Here is an 18,884-nt window from a genome sequence, read left to right on the forward strand (position 1 = left end):
TAAACATGCTGTAACATAATCCTATGCAACAGAATGGTACTGTATTGAAAAGGTGGAACTCTTAAACTCAATTTACTTTTGTGATTCTCAGTTCAATACGGAACAACTGTGAAGTTTTTAACTTTGAAAGTATCCCCTGTCTGTCGTGAGAGGCGACTAAAAGTGGCGACCAAGGGATGATGACATTAGAACCATGAGACTACTTGTGATTAGTGCCATTTCATGCAGAACACGATGATCGACGTTACTTGTGACTAGTACCACCTTGTGAGGTAAACCATCAGTCTACGTTTTATCAGTGTTGTACCATTATGAGGAGCCAGTGACCTGGATTTTGGACCCCTTTAGATAATAAGTATCATCCCAGTAATTAAGGTATTGTGAACTGGATTCACTGATTGTTTTTGTTTCATGATCATAATTTCATCATCATTTGTTTTACATTCTAGTCAGTGGATATATTTTGAAATTTAAATTTTCATTTTATTCACCTCATACCATTAGGGGCCAATGAACTAGCTGTTAGGCCCCTTTAAACAACAAACATCATCATCATCATCATCATCATCATCATCATCATCATCATCATCATCATCATCATCATCATCATCATCATCATCATCATCATCATAATCATCATAATCATCATCATCATCAGTTTAACACTAACACATTTAGGTTATCCTTACTAGGTTTTGCCTTATCATATTCTCATCACCGCTCACCAGTCCAGCCAGTTTCCTTGACTATAACTGCTCTAAACAAACCCCCTAACTTATACGTACCATTGCAGTTCAAGTAAAGGTCATCTCCAACCCCCCCAATTAGGATGTACAAAACTCACTCCCAATTTCCCACATACCCACTAAATAGAGCGTGGTGGCTAAGGAAAGGTTGGGTCAATGTTGTCATACCCTTTCTTTCATCTACATATGTGAAGAATCCATTCCTGGAGTTGAACAGCTTCCCACTGTCGACTGGTTAATATTCATCTTCACTGTAAAATGTGGACCATCTCTGGAGCTCAACAATGCACTCGCTCACAGTGGCTACGTGTACTTTGTAATACTGTTCCCTCTCACATCAGGAGATACGAAGCCCTTTCCCATCTGTGATGTAGGTTTAAGAAGAATGATGCTCTTCCTATTCATCACATTGTCAATAACAATAATGTTATTGATTTTTACACCCCACTAACTACTTTGGATGGTTTTCAGAGATGCCGAGATGCCAGAATTTTGTCCTGCAGGAGTTCTTTTGCTTGCCAGTAAATCTACTGACATGAGTCTGATGTATTTGAGCACCTTCAAATACCACCGGACTGAGCCAGGATCGAACCTGCCAAGTTGGAGTCAGAAAGCCAGCACCTCAACCGTCTGAGTCACTCAGCTTGGCATCACAGTGTCAAACAGCTCTCTACAACCAGGTTCAAAGTCCCAGGAACTAGTACGCAAATGGCAGTGTATCTTATATTCACTCAGTTCAACCTCCGAAATGTCTGGAGAGATGATTGGTTAAACTTATCACTTCATGGTGTCATTCAAATCCGTGATCAATAAGACCAATTGATTTCAATCTGTCTCAGACAGTCTGAATAAGACAGAACAGAATTTGGTGTGGCAATGCTCGAACTAGCACAGCCCTACATCAGTGGGATTGGATAGACTCTACTCAATCTGACTGAGGTTTTGAAATGCAGTCTATTAAGCATATCGTGCAAGACTGCCTTCTACGCTCATATCCTAGTTCCTTGGATGAAATCCACTACTCAGCTAAATCTGAAGCAGTTGCATGGATTTCAAACCTTTCAATCCACATATGAAGATGTGGTCTGAATGCTGTAAACTGTGCAATTTGAAAATGTATTTCTTATTGTCTTATATGCTTCATATGATAAATAAAAATAATAATTCCTGAAGTTTTGTCATTTAGTTTTGATACATCCTGTAGTGCACTGTAAAACTATGAAACACGTCTGTTCTGAAGCACTCTGGTTACATACTGTAGGTGATGTTGACTAATATTGTTATACTTACAATGTTACATAATCTATGACTTCAAAGTCAGGAGCCTTGGTTGTGTGACAATCTTCAGGATGTACATTAGTATGAACTTCCTTAGTCACTTGGGATATGGCAGCATTCAGCAAGTTCTCCAAGTCACTTGAATTGCAGGTCGAAGGCATGCAGAAACCAATGTGGACTGAGGAGGTATTCACAGCTACCTTTGCTTTAGCAATCAAGTCCTCTCCGATGTGACCAGTTTCCTGGAATAAACAAGACAGACACAGAACTGAAGTCTGTGGATAATAATAATAATAATAATAATAATAATAATAATAATAATAATAATAATAATAATAATAATAATAATAATAATAATAATAATAATAATAATAATAATAATAATAAATTATTAAATAATTATTATTATTATTAAATTATTAATTATTATTAAATAATTCAGACCACATAATAAATTATTATTATTATTATTATTATTATTATTATTATTATTATTATTATTATTATTATTATTATTATTATTATTAATTTCATGCAGTAATACAGAATGGAATGGACTTTATGACGGATACATGTCACGGAGGCAAAAGAAGCATAATTGCTAATAAATACGTGGAACACACCATGAGACTCCTTCAGCAAGCATGTGACGCATCAATGACCAGAATCAAACAACAGAGAGGCAAGTGTCCAGTATATTGGTGGAATGAAGAAATTGCTGAGCTGAGGAAACAATGCCTCTGACTCAGACGAAGGACACAAAGAGCACGACATAACGATGAAGCTCTCTCAGTAGAGTATAAGACTATGAAGAAAAGACTGCGAAATACAATTAAAAAGAGTGAAGCCGACAAGTGGTGGGAAATGTCTAAGGAAGTGGATGAAAATCCACGGGGATTAGGGTATAAAATTGTTATGAAGAAATTCGGGATGCTACCAAGCCCTATCATGGCTCCACGCACAATGCAAGAAATAGTATACACACTATTCCCTGATCATGCAGAGAGGATTGATGATGAGGCTGAGAAAGAACTAGATAATGTACCACCTTTTACAACTGAAGAATTGATAACAGCAATTAATTCCCATAGAAATAAGAAAGCCCCCGGACCAGATGGTATTCCAGTAGAAGTACTGAAGGTGGCAGTCGAATTATGTCCTCAACTGCTGTTGAGAATGTATAATCATTGTTTGGAAGCGGGAATTTTTAGCTTTCGTTGGAAGAGAGCTAGATTGGTTCTGATCAGTAAAGGGAAAACTGGGGGTTACAGACCTCTATGTATGCTGGACACCGCTGGGAAAGGTTTAGAGAAGCTACTACAACCGAGAATACTAGCAGCAGTCCGATAAGCTGGCGACCTATCTGACCAACAACATGGATTTCGCAGAGGTCACTCAACGCTAGATGCTGTGAAGGATGTGGTGAAGACAGCAGAATGAGCTCAAATGGGTAATCATTACTCTAGAAAGCTGACGCTTCTTGTGGCTCTAGATGTTAAAATGCTTTCAACTCGGCAAGATGGAGTGATATTTTGGAAGCTCTACAAGAAACTTTCCAGCTACCAGAATATCTCATGTATATACTGCGAGACTATTTGAAAGACTGTACATTGTTATACGACACGGAAGATGGTCAGAGAAGAAAACGGCTCACAGCTGGTGCAGCGCAAGGCTCAATTCTTGGACCACATCTTTGGAATATCATGTATGATGGTTTGTTACGGCTGGAGATACCAGAAGATGTAAAACTTGTGGGTTATGCTGATGATGTGGCTGCTGTAATAGTAACCCGTAACCTAGAGCCGGCTCAATTGAAATTGAATCAGGTGATGCAACGTGTCAAAGAATGGATGATAAATCACAAGTTAGAACTCGCAGATCATAAAACGGAAATTGTCCTCCAGACGAGGAAAAGGATTAATACTGTTGTACCGATGCTGATCAGGCAGATAGCCATCGAAACAACTAGGAGCACAAAATATCTTGGTGTAACGCTTGATACTAAGCTTACATATTGGGACCACATCCAGCAGGTAACAGATAAGGCGGCGAAAACTATGACTGCACTGAGTAGACTCATGGGAAATATCAAAGGGCCAAAATCTAGTAAAAGGCGGCTTCTCATGTTGACTGTTCAATCGATACTGCTTTACGGTTTGGAAATTTGGGCTGAATCATTAAAAATTGCGAAATATCGGACAAGAATTGCGGCTGTACAACGGAGAGCAGCTTCACGAATTGCTTGCGCATATCGTACAGTATCAGAACCTACGATTCTAGTAGTAGCAGCAGTAGCTCCTATTGACTTGTTGGCCTTCAAAAGACAAGAAATTTGGCTCACACAAGAAGAGCTAGGAAGGAAAAGGGCAAAGGCTTTGGCTCTTAGTCGCAGAATGCAACGATTAGAAATAGGAAAGGATTTCCACCTATCAATACTTGTTTATTGCACTTATTATGCTACACGACCAGTTTCGACCCTTTACATAAGGTCATCTTCAGCTGAACCATGCATACATATCTATGTGATGAAGCTATGATTAAGATTGTATTGTCAAAGGAATGCCATACGATAATAATCATTAGGACACATCCAAATGGGGCATGTCGTAACGTGAACTGGCATATATGTCACTATGTACAACAATGCATTGTATGTCTATAATAGTATGTTTAAGGTCTTAAAATTAGTTGATAAAACACATCTCTACTTAAAACTAACTTATATATATATGTACACGATGAATACAATATATGGGAGCACTTCATGCACATGAACGTTCGTGTCTTGCTTGTTGTTCAATTCATCGGCTAACTCCCGTGTTTAAGTCTTATTTACACAGTTGTACACTCAGCTGCTGATCCTGGAGTTTAAATGATAAGGTTTGCTTATAAAATTGTATAAGTAAAAGATTTTGTCTTCATGTATGTACATAGATTAAAACACTTTCCAATTTTAAAAAGGTGCCAGACGTATGGATAAAATTAGGCTAAAATATGTTCAGCTCTGCTGTGTGTGTTGCCTTATGTTAAAATCAAATCATGTTGTCCTGTGACGTCCATAAAATTTGAGTGATATTGGGTTCAAAGTAGTGGCTCCTTTCCCATTTTAACATAAGGCAACACACACAGCAGAGCTGAACATATTTTAGCCTAATTTTATCCATACATCTGGCACCTTTTTAAAATTGGAAAGTGTTTTATTCTATGTACAAACATGAAGACAAAATCTTTTACTTATACAATTTTATAAGCAAACCATATCATTTAAACTCCAGGAACAGCAGCTGAGTGTACAACTGTGTAAATAAGACTTGAACACGGGAGTCAGCCGATGTATTGAACAACAAGCAAGACACGAACGTTCATGTGCATGAAGTGCTCCTATATATTGTATTCATCTTGTACATATTGCGCCCTGGTGGGGGTGTGAAAAGCGTCATGCAATTGTAATTATGATGAATTATTGAGGAATATATATTTCATTTTCAGAATAAAGAATATCTTACTGTACATACAGTAAGAGCAGGCCAGGCCGAGATGGTATGGTGAAACATGCACAGACTATTGTCTCCGCTGAGATTAACAAACACAATGAACGGCAGAATTAGAATTCTCAGAAATTGTGACGAAGGGGGAAAGAGAAAGGCACGAGTTGTTGACAAGTTGCGGAAAGTTTTCATAGCCCCGAGCAGAATAGGTAGTGGCGACAGCGCAGAGAGCTGGGTGCAAATTTCTGAGAAATGACGTAGGGGTATCTCCATGTACTAGCGGGAGTTGAACGCAGGGTTGGCACTGGAAGAAAAAAATATGAGCCTTCCCGGTCACGTGGTTTAGGTGGACCAATGGAAAAATTCACTTGACCAAAGCAAGGCGACAACTTCGTATTGTAAGAAGCACTAGCGAGGCTAACTCCGCGGATTAAACTGATAGAAGGGAGTGAGTTATCAATTCAGAATAAGGTGGAATTTAGGAGCCTTACTATATTATAAAACTTATAAAAAGTTAATAATTGCGGGAGATTGCAGGGTGTAATTCTGAGAATTCATGGACGCTATTCCTTGATTGGCTGGAGGCATAGGACGCCACAATAGAGCGCAAAATCCCAGGCCGGGATACGGCAGCTAAATTCGCAAATATATCACTTACCAGCGAACGATAATAGTTGAGAATTGGTATAGAGCCTTTGAGGACATAATTACATCATTGGATATCATATTTCAGCCACGGGCCGAACCGCAAATTGTCGTATGAGGGTATCGGAACTGCGCGTCCTAAGATGACCTCCCTTGAACTCGGAAGAGAGGGGATACAAGTATAAATATGAGGTCGTGGACAAGGACTGACAACTACTTCTGACAAAGTACTCGGGCTGATACCACGCCCGGGGTGCGTGACAACTTCTGATATTTTGTTCGAGCCGTGATTACGCCAGGGGTGCGTGTGTGTACTTACTCGTGGAGTAGGGTTCAAAGTATTATATTGTTACATAGTACAGTGATTCATGACGTGATGTAGCTCATATTACAGTCTTGAGCAGTATACTAGTATGAAGTGTTTCAAATAGTTATAGAACTCAGTAAAGCATAACTTACGGAGTGTGAGATTCTACCAACAGATTAGGAAGTACGTTATGTGAGAACGGTCACGAGTGTTTGAGGTATTTCACCTAGTAATAGTTGATTATAAACTGATACCTGGTCAGCTACACAATTAAGAGACGGGAAAATCGAGTGCGCGCCGGGCCGTTTGAATGTGATATCGAGGTGTCACCAGTTCCTTAAGTACCGGGGAAGGAATAAAGAATATGTGTATGAATTAGGCGGGTCAGATAAAGGCCAGAAGTGTAAAGTTTCAGTTCAATATTAGTGTGTGTAAATTTGTTAAAATGTTAAAAATGTAAATCTTGAAAATTAATATGTGTAAATCTGAAAAGTGCATTGGATTACTTCTTCAAGCTGGGAAGATAAACCAGTAGGATGCAGGGCTAAGACTGGACGGGGCCTGTGCTCTTCGTCCGGCTTAGCAGACTACAAAAAAGAGATGAGTAACCTTTCAAATATTTGTAGATTGCTATCGTTAGGGGGAGGAAATCATATTATTTTATCATGGTAACTTGATTGTGAAACGAGCTGTTTCCGGCTCGTATAAATTCAAAGATAGATAGACAAAGGGACAAATTAATATGTACATGATTAGATCGAGCACTCATCATAATTTTGATTATTAAATAGAGTATAGTAGGGTTGAGTTGTTCATTCAAGTGCTTGAGTTGTTTGATATGATATGGAGCACGTTTCACGTAAAGATAATGTTAATATTCATTTAGAAGTGCTTCCAAAGTGTTTTTCCAGTATCGGAACTTTTATAGATATTAAGGCACGTGGTTAAGATAATCCAGAGGTAGGGTTGCCAAGTGATTTAAATCATTGTGAGACGGAATGAAGTCCATTGATTTGTTTGTAAATATCGCGAAGTTCGCCAGTGGACAAAATAATAATAATCTGTACAAGTGTCAAAGTAGTTACATTAATATTGGGTAATGTGTAAAGGCGTGTTTAATAATAATCTTTGAGAATAAAGGCACGGGCCTAGTTGGATAGAATGATTCCAAATCAAAGTAATTTAAATGTGGAGATATTATGTGGCATGAATATTTTATTTGGGCAGTGAATCTGATTTGAACACTAATTGTTGATTTAACGTTTTTGGACTCCATAATAATCATAAATAATTTCGGTAGAAACGAAATAGGCATTTTGATAATATGGTCACGCTATGTTTGAGGCCCAGAGTGATTTGAGCCAAAAGTTGAGATTTGGAGTTTGTGGGACAGAAATCCGGCCCGAAATGAAAGTGAATTGTACTGATGTTGATGAAGAAATAGATAGATCTTAAGGCCCACATAGAGGTTGTATTTATATACCGGTGTATTGAGTGGAAGAATAGAGTCCACACACCGAGGGTTAATTAGTGAAAATGTTTTGAAGAGTTCCGATGGATAAATGGACTTCAAAATGTAAAAGGAAGGAATAATTTAACACTTGCAGAGATTGGAGGCATTTGCCCAACTGCGAGGTGTTATGGGATTTGAGAATTGTCTTAGGAGCATATGGTCTCCATGAATTAACGACAGTACGAAAATAAGGTTGCGGGTTCGAACACTATTATGTCCCGACCGATGTGAATTCGGATCTTGGTGATTTCTGTTTGGGAGAGAACGTATGTGACTAAATTATAAAGATGGGGCATAAACATAAAAATTCTCGAAAGAATAATAATATTAATAATAATAATAATAATATTCCAAGTAAATCATGTCTGGATTGATTAGTGCCAAAATAAATCGGAATTGTAAAAGGGGTTATGCGTTAAACATATTAAGAGTGGACTACCGTGTAACAAGCGAAATTAATTTTTTTTGAAAATTAATAATAATAATAATAATAATAATAAAAATAAATATTTGAAGGAGAGGGAACGTCGCCCCACCAACGCAGTAATTAAAACTGGGAGGACTTTTCCTATTTGTGAAATTCATAACCTGACTTTTATCCCCATTTATCATCATACCATTGCCTACTGTCCATCTCACAACATTATCGAGGTCATTTTGTGGTTGCTCACAATCTTGTAACTTATTTATTACTCTGTACAGAATAACATCGTCTGCAAAAAGCCTTATCTCTGACTCCACTTCTTTACACATATCATTGATATATATGAGAAAACATAAAGGTACCATAATACTGCCTTGCAGAATTCCCCTCTTAATTATTACAGGGACAGATAAAGCTTCACCTACTCTAATTATATGAGTTTTGTTTTCTAGAAACAGAGCCACCCATTCAGTCACTCTTTTGTCAAGTCCAATTGCACTCATTTTTGCCAGTAGTCTCCCATGATCTACCCTATCAAATGCCTTAGACAGGTCAATCATGATACAGTCCAATTGACCTCCTGAATCTAGGATATCTGGTATATCTTGCTGGAATTCTACAAGTTGGGCTTCAGTGGAATAACCTTTCCTAAACCCAAAGTGCCTTCTATCAAACCAGTTATTAATTTTGCAAACATGTCTTATATAATCAGAAAGAATGCTTTCCCATAGTTTACATGCAATGCATGTCAAACTGACTGGCGTGCATTTTTCAGCTTTATGTCTATCACCCTTTCCTTTATACACAGGTGCTACTATAGCAACTTTCCATTCATTTGGTACAGCTCCTTCATGCAAACAATATTCAAATAAGTACTTCAGATATACTACCATATATCCCAACCCATTGTATTTATTATATTCCCCAAAACCTTATCAATTCCAGCTGCTTTTCTAGTTTTCAAATTTTGTATCTTACTGTAAATGTCATTGCTGTCATAGGTAAATTTTAATACTTCTTTAGTATTAGTCACCTCCTCTATCTGGACATTATCCTTGTAACCAACAATCTTTACATACTGCTGACTGAATACTTCTGCCTTTTGAATATTCTTGCATACACACTCCCCTTGTTCATTAATGATTCCTGGAATGTCCTTCTTGGAACCTGTTTCTGCCTTAAAGTACCTGTACATACTGTAACGTGTTGGTGGGGTAAATAAATGAATAAATGAGTACAGAACCTGATAGCATCCTATTTCTAAGATTTATTAACTTAGCACTACAATTACAGATTTACACACACACAGAGTCATCGATTATTTACAGTACACTCTCTCAGCCACTCAGTCACACTCGTAGGCGCTGTCACGGTCCACAGCCTACACGTCAGTCTCGCAGGTCGGGATAGTATCGGCTGTTTGCTCAATCCGTCGAATCCTGTTCGCAGTCCGCACACGTCGGCACCCAGTGTTCCCTTCGCGCTGCTCCAGAACACTCCAGGTTCTCCTCCAGCAGCCAGCCTCAAGGGGCACACACACACGACATCAGGAAGACAGGAACAAGTCCTTGGCTCCAACAGGCAGATACTTGATCAGGCTGACTGACTGCGCTCTTCGCTCACTCACTCTCTAACTAACTCTCACTGGCTGACTCTAGGCAAGTAACTGCTCTTAAATACCTGCGCCAGCCCTTCTGGAATAGTCCGGATGTTCGATGGATCCAGGAATCTCGCGAAATAGAAGACTCCAGATTAATCTTCCAGTCATTTCCATAGTCCTCTGCTGCGGGACTGCGGGTGGAGGCAAGAGAGGCTGGCCTAGCACTTAAGTGCTGCACGTGATTGACACAGCTGAAGTAAGGTAGTGGGCCAAATACAGTGACGAGGCGGGCCTATAGCAAGTTGGCATGGCGGACACTATAACCATTACATACTCTTCCATTTTTCACTAAAATTAGTATGGCCGCCAATTATGCTTGCCATCATGTTATCCTTAGCTGTCTTCCTTGCTAGATTCAATTTCCTAGTAAGTTCCTTCAATTTCTCCTTACTTCCACAGCCATTTCTAACTCTATTTCTTTCCAACCTGCACCTCCTTCTTAGTCTCTTTACTTCTCTGTTATAATATAGTGGATCCTTTACCATTCCTTACCCCCTTTAAAAGTACAAACCTATTTTCACATTCCTCAACTCTTGCTTTAAACCCATCCCAGAGTCTGTTTACATTTTTATTTACCATTTTCCACCGATCATAGTTACTTATTAAAAACTCCCTCATGCCTGGTTTATCAGCCATATGGTACTGCCTAATAGTCCTAATTTTAATATCTTCCTTTCCTCGACATTTATTTTTAATTACCACAAAAACAGCTTCATAATCACTAATGTTACCGAGTTTTTGTGGTAGTTAAGCATGAAAGAAGGTGCTGGGTGGTGAATAGGTCTCAAGCTACTAAAGAGAAATTAAATTTTAAAATTTAACAAGGTTATATTTTCTTTTCAAAATTAGGTAACAACAAATAGAACAGGTACTTAGTAGCCGAAATACAACTTGAAATGTACAATTACAGGGATTAAAGAATTTGGGCTTCGAGCCCTGAAAATACAATTCTTGAGCAACTAGCTCAACTTTACGATATACCAATTTCAACAAAAGGGGCAGAAGACCCCACTCAAACCCTGGAGCCCTTGCTCCAAATTACACAGCAAAGCCTCCTCGAGGCATACAACTCTCGGTTTTAGAAAAGAGCCACTCGCTCTTAAAGTTAAGCCTCTCCCAGGCCACACCAAACTCAACTTTCAAGTCGTCCTCAAAGGACATATACACAGGGGTAAAATACCCAACCTACTGAGGTCTATTAGGTGAGAAAAGATTAATACATGACCTCTAAAATACAACTTGAGAGGAGGCGAACTTGCACTCCTAATACACTTTGCTTTTAAAACCTAATCTGGCTCTGGGCCACTAACGCAAGGGCTAATCCCATACTACAGAGGTGACTTAGAGAAGAACACTTTACATTACATAAACGAAGAAAAGTTTGAGAAAATAAGTTCACCTCAAAACAAATATGAGTGGGAGCTCGAGAGGGTTAGCACTCTCTATCCCAATATGTAACTTTACAAGAAAAGAAGAAAAGAGTAGTTACATTTTAGGAAAAGGTTACATGATGGAAAACGCTTCGAACCCGCCGCGAGAGTTAAACTGCCGACCTAGCAAGAAAAGAAGATATTAATAGGCCATTACCTGGTAGTAGATCGCTGCCGAGGAAAGAGGCGCTTCCCGCCTCCTGCAAGGTACTTAATACACTGAAAGATGGAACAGAAGTGGCCCGGAGACCCCAAAATCAGCAGTTTATATCCTCTCGCGGAAGATTCTAGGCGTTAGGGGAAATAAAACACCCTCCCACAAAATCTTTATTGGTTCGGGAAAAGAAACCCCTACATAGAGGAAAAAGAAACACATTATTGGTGGAAAATTAATTAAAGAAATTCGGGATTGGCTAGATCCAAACTAAGGGGAAAAAGAGGGGTATACAGCCAACTTAAACCATAACAGAAAGAAATTTAACAAGAAACAAACTTTTGAAATAAAAATTTCTCCAACAAAATAGTTCTTTGATTTCGCACTAGGTTGCACTATTGTAATTCTTCAGTAGTGTCCTCTAGAAGAGAAAGTTCACACTTCTTACTTCAAGCGAAACAAAAACACATCAAAAGTGACACAGTTCAAAAACTCAAAATTTTCCACGTGGTGACATCTTCTGAGAAAGTAGAGAATTAATAGAATAGATAAAGTTCAACCTTCCTCCAGAAGAGGAGTTTCAACTGGCGCAACTTTTAAATAAACAGAGTAGAGGTGTACCGCCCGGTACAGACCTCCCCCCCCAAAAGTTCCTCCAAGGGGTAACACAGAAGAACATAAGCTTTGTTTCCAAAATAAGGTCCAAGTTTTGATGTTGATATTAAGATTAATTGGGGAAGCATTTATAAGATTTTAGTAATTTGGTTGGTTGCAATTTCAAAATTTCGTTGTTGCCGGTGCAGTAAAGTTTTTATGTTTGTAGAAGTTGAATTTCTGAAGATAAACCTTTAATGCTTAAAAGGTGAAGAAAAGTTTTTGCAATGTCCACCAAATATTGTTGTTAAATTCCCAAATGTAATTATTGCTTATGGTGACTGTCCATGTAGTTGATGTAGATTGAGTCGGATGGCCAGACCGGCCGTTGCAGCTTGCGTCCAACGGAGGCCGCTCGGACCCCTCAAGTACCCTGAGATACCGCTCGCCCGCACTATGAGGGGAGCAGAGGTGTTGAAGTACGCCGCGCCCGCGGTGAACAGATACAGGCTGCGGGCATGTAGCAGGTCGTGCGCCGCACATCAGCCTTGGCCGGGAGGTGAGCTCCGGCTCGCCGTGCACATGTCGTCCTCGCTGGAGAGGAGGGGGCCCATCCCCCTCCCCAGTCGCTGCGCGGCGCTGCGCGGCTGCGGGGGCGCTGAAACATTAAAGCTAGGCGGCAGAATTGTGTTGGACAATTATTTTCTTTGAGGGTACAGGCTTGTAGAGAGAGTGAGGGGCCAGCGGCGTGCAGATATTCATGGTATTCATTAAGCCACTGTGTAGAGTGGAGCAGGAGACGGGAGCGTGGTAATGGCCGTGGCAAGAACAGGATGGCAGTTTAACGGGTCGGGGCAGGTTTTACATAAGGCTTACATCTAAAACCAAAATATTACAGAAGGGGCAGAATGCCTTAAAAGTGAAACTCAAAAAAAATATAACCTTCATATCCTTTCAAAATAATATGGAGCAAGTTAACCCAGAAATTACACCGGTTTCACCTGGGACAGGTGAACTCTAAATATCCTCTCGGTGGCTGGATTACTTAGCAATAAGGTAACCGGCGTAAGAAAATCGAGAATGATACAAGGCCCATGAAATCTGGGGGCAAGCTTGCCCGCGGGAACAAAATTTTTGACCATAACCTGGTCACCTACCTTCAAAGTGGTGGGTCTCCGTCCACGATCATACCTTTCCCTAACCTTTTCATGAGACACTTTAAGATTAGCTTTAGCCTTCTTCCAAAGATCTTTAATGTTGTCCGGATCTATTGTCTCGGGCAGAATGTCATTCAGAGACCAGAGGTTAGAGAGCGGCGTGTTGGGAACGAACTTAAACATCAAAGAAGCTGGAGTAAATTTGTGAGATTCATGAACCGCCGAATTCAAAGCAAAAGCTAACCAATGCAGGGACGTGTCCCACCTAGAATGATCTTCATGATGATAGGCAATAAGTGCGGACCTGAGATTGCGGTTAACCCGTTCAGCCAGAGATGGTTGAGGGTAATAAGCAGATGTAGTTACATGAGAGATGGACAAGTCAAAACAGAATTTACGAAACAGATTTGATGTAAAAGCTTTAGCATTATCAGATACAATGTATTGGCACGGACCAAAAGAAGCAAAAATAGAATTTAGGCAAGTAATGGTGGACTGAGCGGTAGCCAGCTTAGTCGGAAATAACCAGGAAAATCTTGTAAAACCATCTACACACACAAAGATGAACTTGTTGGCATTACCCTTTGACTGGGGGAAGGGTCCCACATAATCGATATACAGGCGTTCCATGGGGCGCGACGCTTGATGAGAAGACAAAAGGCCTACTTTAGTGGACATGGTGGGTTTACTGATCAAACAAGATTTACAAGCTTTTACAAGTTCTCGAATTTCACCGTCCATACCTTTCCATATGAACATTTCACGAATCTTTTCACGAGTTTTAAAGATTCCAAGATGCCCCCCCAATGGGGTCTCATGATAGTATTTGAAGATCATAGGTACAAGAACCGCTGGAACAACAACTTTCATCAACTTATCATGCCTCGAAGGGCAACATAGAACACCATTCCTCAGAACATAAGGGACAACATGTTCCCCAGAAGAAAGGGTTTCCATTATAGGAGCCAGCGTCGGATCTTCACGTTGGTATTTCTCAATATCCCTAAAAAGCATGGGAGCACCTGTTAAGATGGCATTAACACCAGATAGTATGGACTCGGAAGGTGATGAACTATCGGCCGGTTCGTGGGTCTCGACGTCGTTATGAAACATACGGCTGAGTCCATCAGCAACAACATTTTCGGTACCTCTGATATGTCGTACATCAAATTGGAAGGCAGAAATACGGATGGCCCAACGGGCTATACGACCAGTACGACGCGGCCTACCTAAGACCCAGCTTAAGGCTTGATTATCTGTCTCCAGGTCGAATTTGACATGTTCCAGATAGAGACGGAACTTTTCTAAGGCGAATAAGACTGCCAACCCTTCGAGCTCATAGATGGAATACTTGGCTTCTTGAACCGATAGAGTCCTAGATGCATAGGCGATGGGACGCCTCCCTAGTTCAGTCTCTTGAAGAAGGACTGCAGCTACAGCTGACGACGACGCGTCCGTTTGGACGATGAATTTCTTCGAGAAATCAGGCATAGCAAGTACAGGGGCATTACAGAGAGCTAATTTAAGATCTTCGAAAGCGGCTTGTTGAGAAGGTCCCCACTCGAATTTGATGCCTTTCCTACGAAGAAGGTTTAAGGGCGCCGCTCTATTAGCGAAGTTAGGAATAAACTTCCTGAAGAAATTCACCATACCAATGAATCTAGCGATACCTTTGATGTCCTTAGGAGGTTTAAAATCACGGATGGCCTGTGTTCTAGAATGATCGACTGCTACACCATCAGGTGACACAATATGCCCTAGGAATGACATAGAGGGCTTAGCAAAGGCAACCTTGGACAACTTAACAGTTAACCCAGCCTTACGAAGGCGATTGAGAACTTCTCGCAAATGATCTAGATGTTCTTCAAAGGTTTCGGAAAATACGACGACATCATCCAAGTAGTGATATAAGTACTCAAATTTGATGTCGGAAAAGACCCTATCTAGTAGCCTAGTGAGCACAGCTGCCCCCGTGGGGAGCCCGAAAGGCACGCGGTTGTATTCATATAAATTCCAGTCCGTGGCAAACGCTGTAAGATGTTTAGACTCTTCGGCAAGGGGAATTTGATTATAGGCCTGATTCAAGTCCAAGATGGTGAAGAACTTGGCCTTACGAAACCATGAAAAGCAAGAATGAAGGTCGGGAAGGGGCACAGATTGCAACACCACCTTCCGATTGAGAGCCCTGTAATCAATGACCGGCCTGAAGCCTCCTTGGGGTTTCGGGACTAGAAAAATAGGCGAAGAATACGCTGACTTAGAGGGCCTAATAATACCATCCTTCAACATCTGATCGATGATTTCTTTCAGAGCCTTCATTTTAGGTGGAGATAGCCTATACGGTGGAAAACGGACAGGAATTGAATCCGTGACCTCAATTTTGTATTCAATAAGGTCAGTAACACCAAGAGTATCAGAGAACACCTCGGGAAACGACTGACACAGTTTCCGAATACTATCAGCCTGCTCCTCAGGTAGATGTCTAAGGTCTAACAACATCTCATCCTGGGTAGGCGAAATAGATGAACATGATACAGAATTACACTTTAACAAGGGAATTCTACAATTGGACGCAAATTTGAATATGCACGACCTACACTGGAGATCGAGCACAAGACCAGTGTGAGAAATGAAGTCCGCTCCCAATATGATGGGGCAAGACAAACGCTTGGCCACAAACAATTTGATCTTCCATGTAAACTTAAAAACCCGAATTTTGACATGTATGGAACCTAGAATTTCTAATGGAGATGAATTAGCCGAAACATATTGAACAGGAGAAGAGACATAGTCAGGGAGTTTACAAACAGATTTCAATTTAGAATACCAATCAGCCGAAATAATGGAACAAACACTGCCTGAATCTAAGAGAGCTGTTATAGGCTCGTTATTTAACTCAATCTTAAGAAAAGGAACAGGTGCGGGGGTATCCGCCGCAATCCTAAGACACTCTTTAGGGCATTCAAAAGATGAATTTGAAGGCTGGTCATTCTCTGCATTTACAACCTGTTTACTAGGGGCTAAGTCTCGGGAAGATGGATTAGTCGGCTCAGCCGACGCCACTAGTCACTTTTTATTATTGGAATAGCTGGAATTTGCACCAGAAGTTGAGCAGGAGGGGGTGCTATTTGAGTTTGGGCAATTCTTGGCGATATGTGAAAAGGCCCCACACTTAAAACAGCCTTGTGATGACCCTACTCCATTCCTTGTCCCACTTGACTTGATCAGAGGACACTTATTCCGCAGATGGTCAGGCGACCCACAAGCATAACATTTACGGGGATTGACTGGTCGGCGAGGTGGAGGCCGAGTGTTACTAAAGGAAGGCGGGGGTTCTTTCGCCACACGCAAGGAATCGGCATACCTAACTCCTTCCGCAGAGACGGCTAATGCTTCCAGTTCAGAGAAGGTTTGCGGGCACGCCGCGAAACACAAATATGACCTGTAGGGTGGTGAAATCCCTTCAACAATAGCTTGCACGATCTGATCCTCAGGGAAGTGGAGAGCAAACACCCTAGTATAAAACTTAATATCTTGGATGAAGTCTGCCAGGTTTTCATCCAAGCGCTGTACCCGATAATAGTATTTCTGAATAAGGGAGGACCTGGCCCTAGCCGGGATGAAGTTAGCTAGCAAATGGGCGTGGAAATCCTCAATAGAAGATTGCTCGGCAATGGCTCTAACTATTTTGTCAGATAGAACACCAATAGCATAAGGATAGATAATTTGCAAAATTTGACATGGGGAAAGAGAAAACACAAGGGCATGATCCTGAAATTCCACTAGAAATCTTAAAAATGAAATTACGTCACTGGTGGTGTTGACGGAAAACTTAGAGATACCTCTAAGCAACATTGCCAATGGATGAGGCAAGCTGCTGAACCCAGGTGTCATAGTCGTTAAAGGTTTCAAGGGCAAGGAAGTTAATTCAGAGCGGATGTTACTCAATGACGCACGGCGTTCAGATTCGTTGTTCGATGGGGCAGAGATAGTTTGAGCAGCAACGGTTATCCTATTGACTTCTCCCTGAGGAGGCTCTTCCTCGTTACCTACATTCACCGTGGCGGGTTGATCAGTTTTGGGAGGAGCTTCTCCGGTTAGCAATTGAGTGACCTTATTAGACAATTCAGAAATAGTTTCAAGGAGCGTATTAGCTTGCTTCCTCTGAACGTCATTCACCTTTAGAGACAATAGATCATTAACTCTATTTGCAAAGTGATACAGCCTGCCTTGCACACGCTTAATTTGATTAGGAGATGGATCGTTTTCATCAAAAAAGCTGACTACCGATGCTAGCCCAGTAATATTCTCGACAATCGTGGAAAGAGAGTCGTCAATTTCTTTCTCTCCCAAATTGGGGATGGAAATGGGCAAATCAAGGGACTCTCTAAGCTTGTTAGTGTCTATTGCAACCGTGCCTCCAGATTGAACGTTTCTGATAGTTAACTCATATATCAACTCCTCTTTGCGCAAGTAGTTAAGGAGGAGAACATCGCGAGGGCCGGGCATGATGACAGAACAATTTTGAAAAACTCAAAAAATTCCAGCAACTGAGAAAATTGTTAGAGTTCGAATCAAAGCAATGTTTAGCCGTCAAAAGGGGCTAAATTGAGACCCATTCAACCACGTTCTGCTACCACTTGTTACCGAGTTTTTGTGGTAGTTAAGCATGAAAGAAGGTGCTGGGTGGTGAATAGGTCTCAAGCTACTAAAGAGAAATTAAATTTTAAAATTTAACAAGGTTATATTTTCTTTTCAAAATTAGGTAACAACAAATAGAACAGGTACTTAGTAGCCGAAATACAACTTGAAATGTACAATTACAGGGATTAAAGAATTTGGGCTTCGAGCCCTGAAAATACAATTCTTGAGCAACTAGCTCAACTTTACGATATACCAATTTCAACAAAAGGGGCAGAAGACCCCACTCAAATCCTGGAGCCCTTGCTCCAAATTACACAGCAAAGCCTCCTCGAGGCATACAACTCTCGGTTTTAGAAAAGAGCCACTCGCTCTTAAAGTTAAGCCTCTCCCAGGCCACACCAAACTCAACTTTCAAGTCGTCCTCAAAGGACATATACACAGGGGTAAAATACCCAACCTACTGAGGTCTATTAGGTGAGAAAAGATTAATACATGACCTCTAAAATACAACTTGAGAGGAGGCGAACTTGCACTCCTAATACACTTTGCTTTTAAAACCTAATCTGGCTCTGGGCCACTAACGCAAGGGCTAATCCCATACTACAGAGGTGACTTAGAGAAGAACACTTTACATTACATAAACGAAGAAAAGTTTGAGAAAATAAGTTCACCTCAAAACAAATATGAGTGGGAGCTCGAGAGGGTTAGCACTCTCTATCCCAATATGTAACTTTACAAGAAAAGAAGAAAAGAGTAGTTACATTTTAGGAAAAGGTTACATGATGGAAAACGCTTCGAACCCGCCGCGAGAGTTAAACTGCCGACCTAGCAAGAAAAGAAGATA

At 40.6% G+C, this 18,884-nt stretch overlaps 1 protein-coding gene across 1 annotated transcript in view; it reads right to left on the minus strand.

Annotated features, from left to right (window-relative positions):
* The window catches only part of LOC136866646 (nose resistant to fluoxetine protein 6), a 187,427-nt gene that overhangs the window by 88,106 nt on the left and 80,437 nt on the right, over positions 1–18,884 (minus strand). The window contains exon 3 of the mRNA XM_067143764.2: positions 2,037–2,266. Within this exon, the coding sequence (XP_066999865.2) occupies positions 2,037–2,266 (230 nt within the window). The remainder of the gene's footprint in view (positions 1–2,036; positions 2,267–18,884) is intronic.

The sequence above is a fragment of the Anabrus simplex genome, chromosome 3 (genome assembly GCF_040414725.1).
Source record: "Anabrus simplex isolate iqAnaSimp1 chromosome 3, ASM4041472v1, whole genome shotgun sequence".
NCBI lineage: Eukaryota > Metazoa > Arthropoda > Insecta > Orthoptera > Tettigoniidae > Anabrus > Anabrus simplex.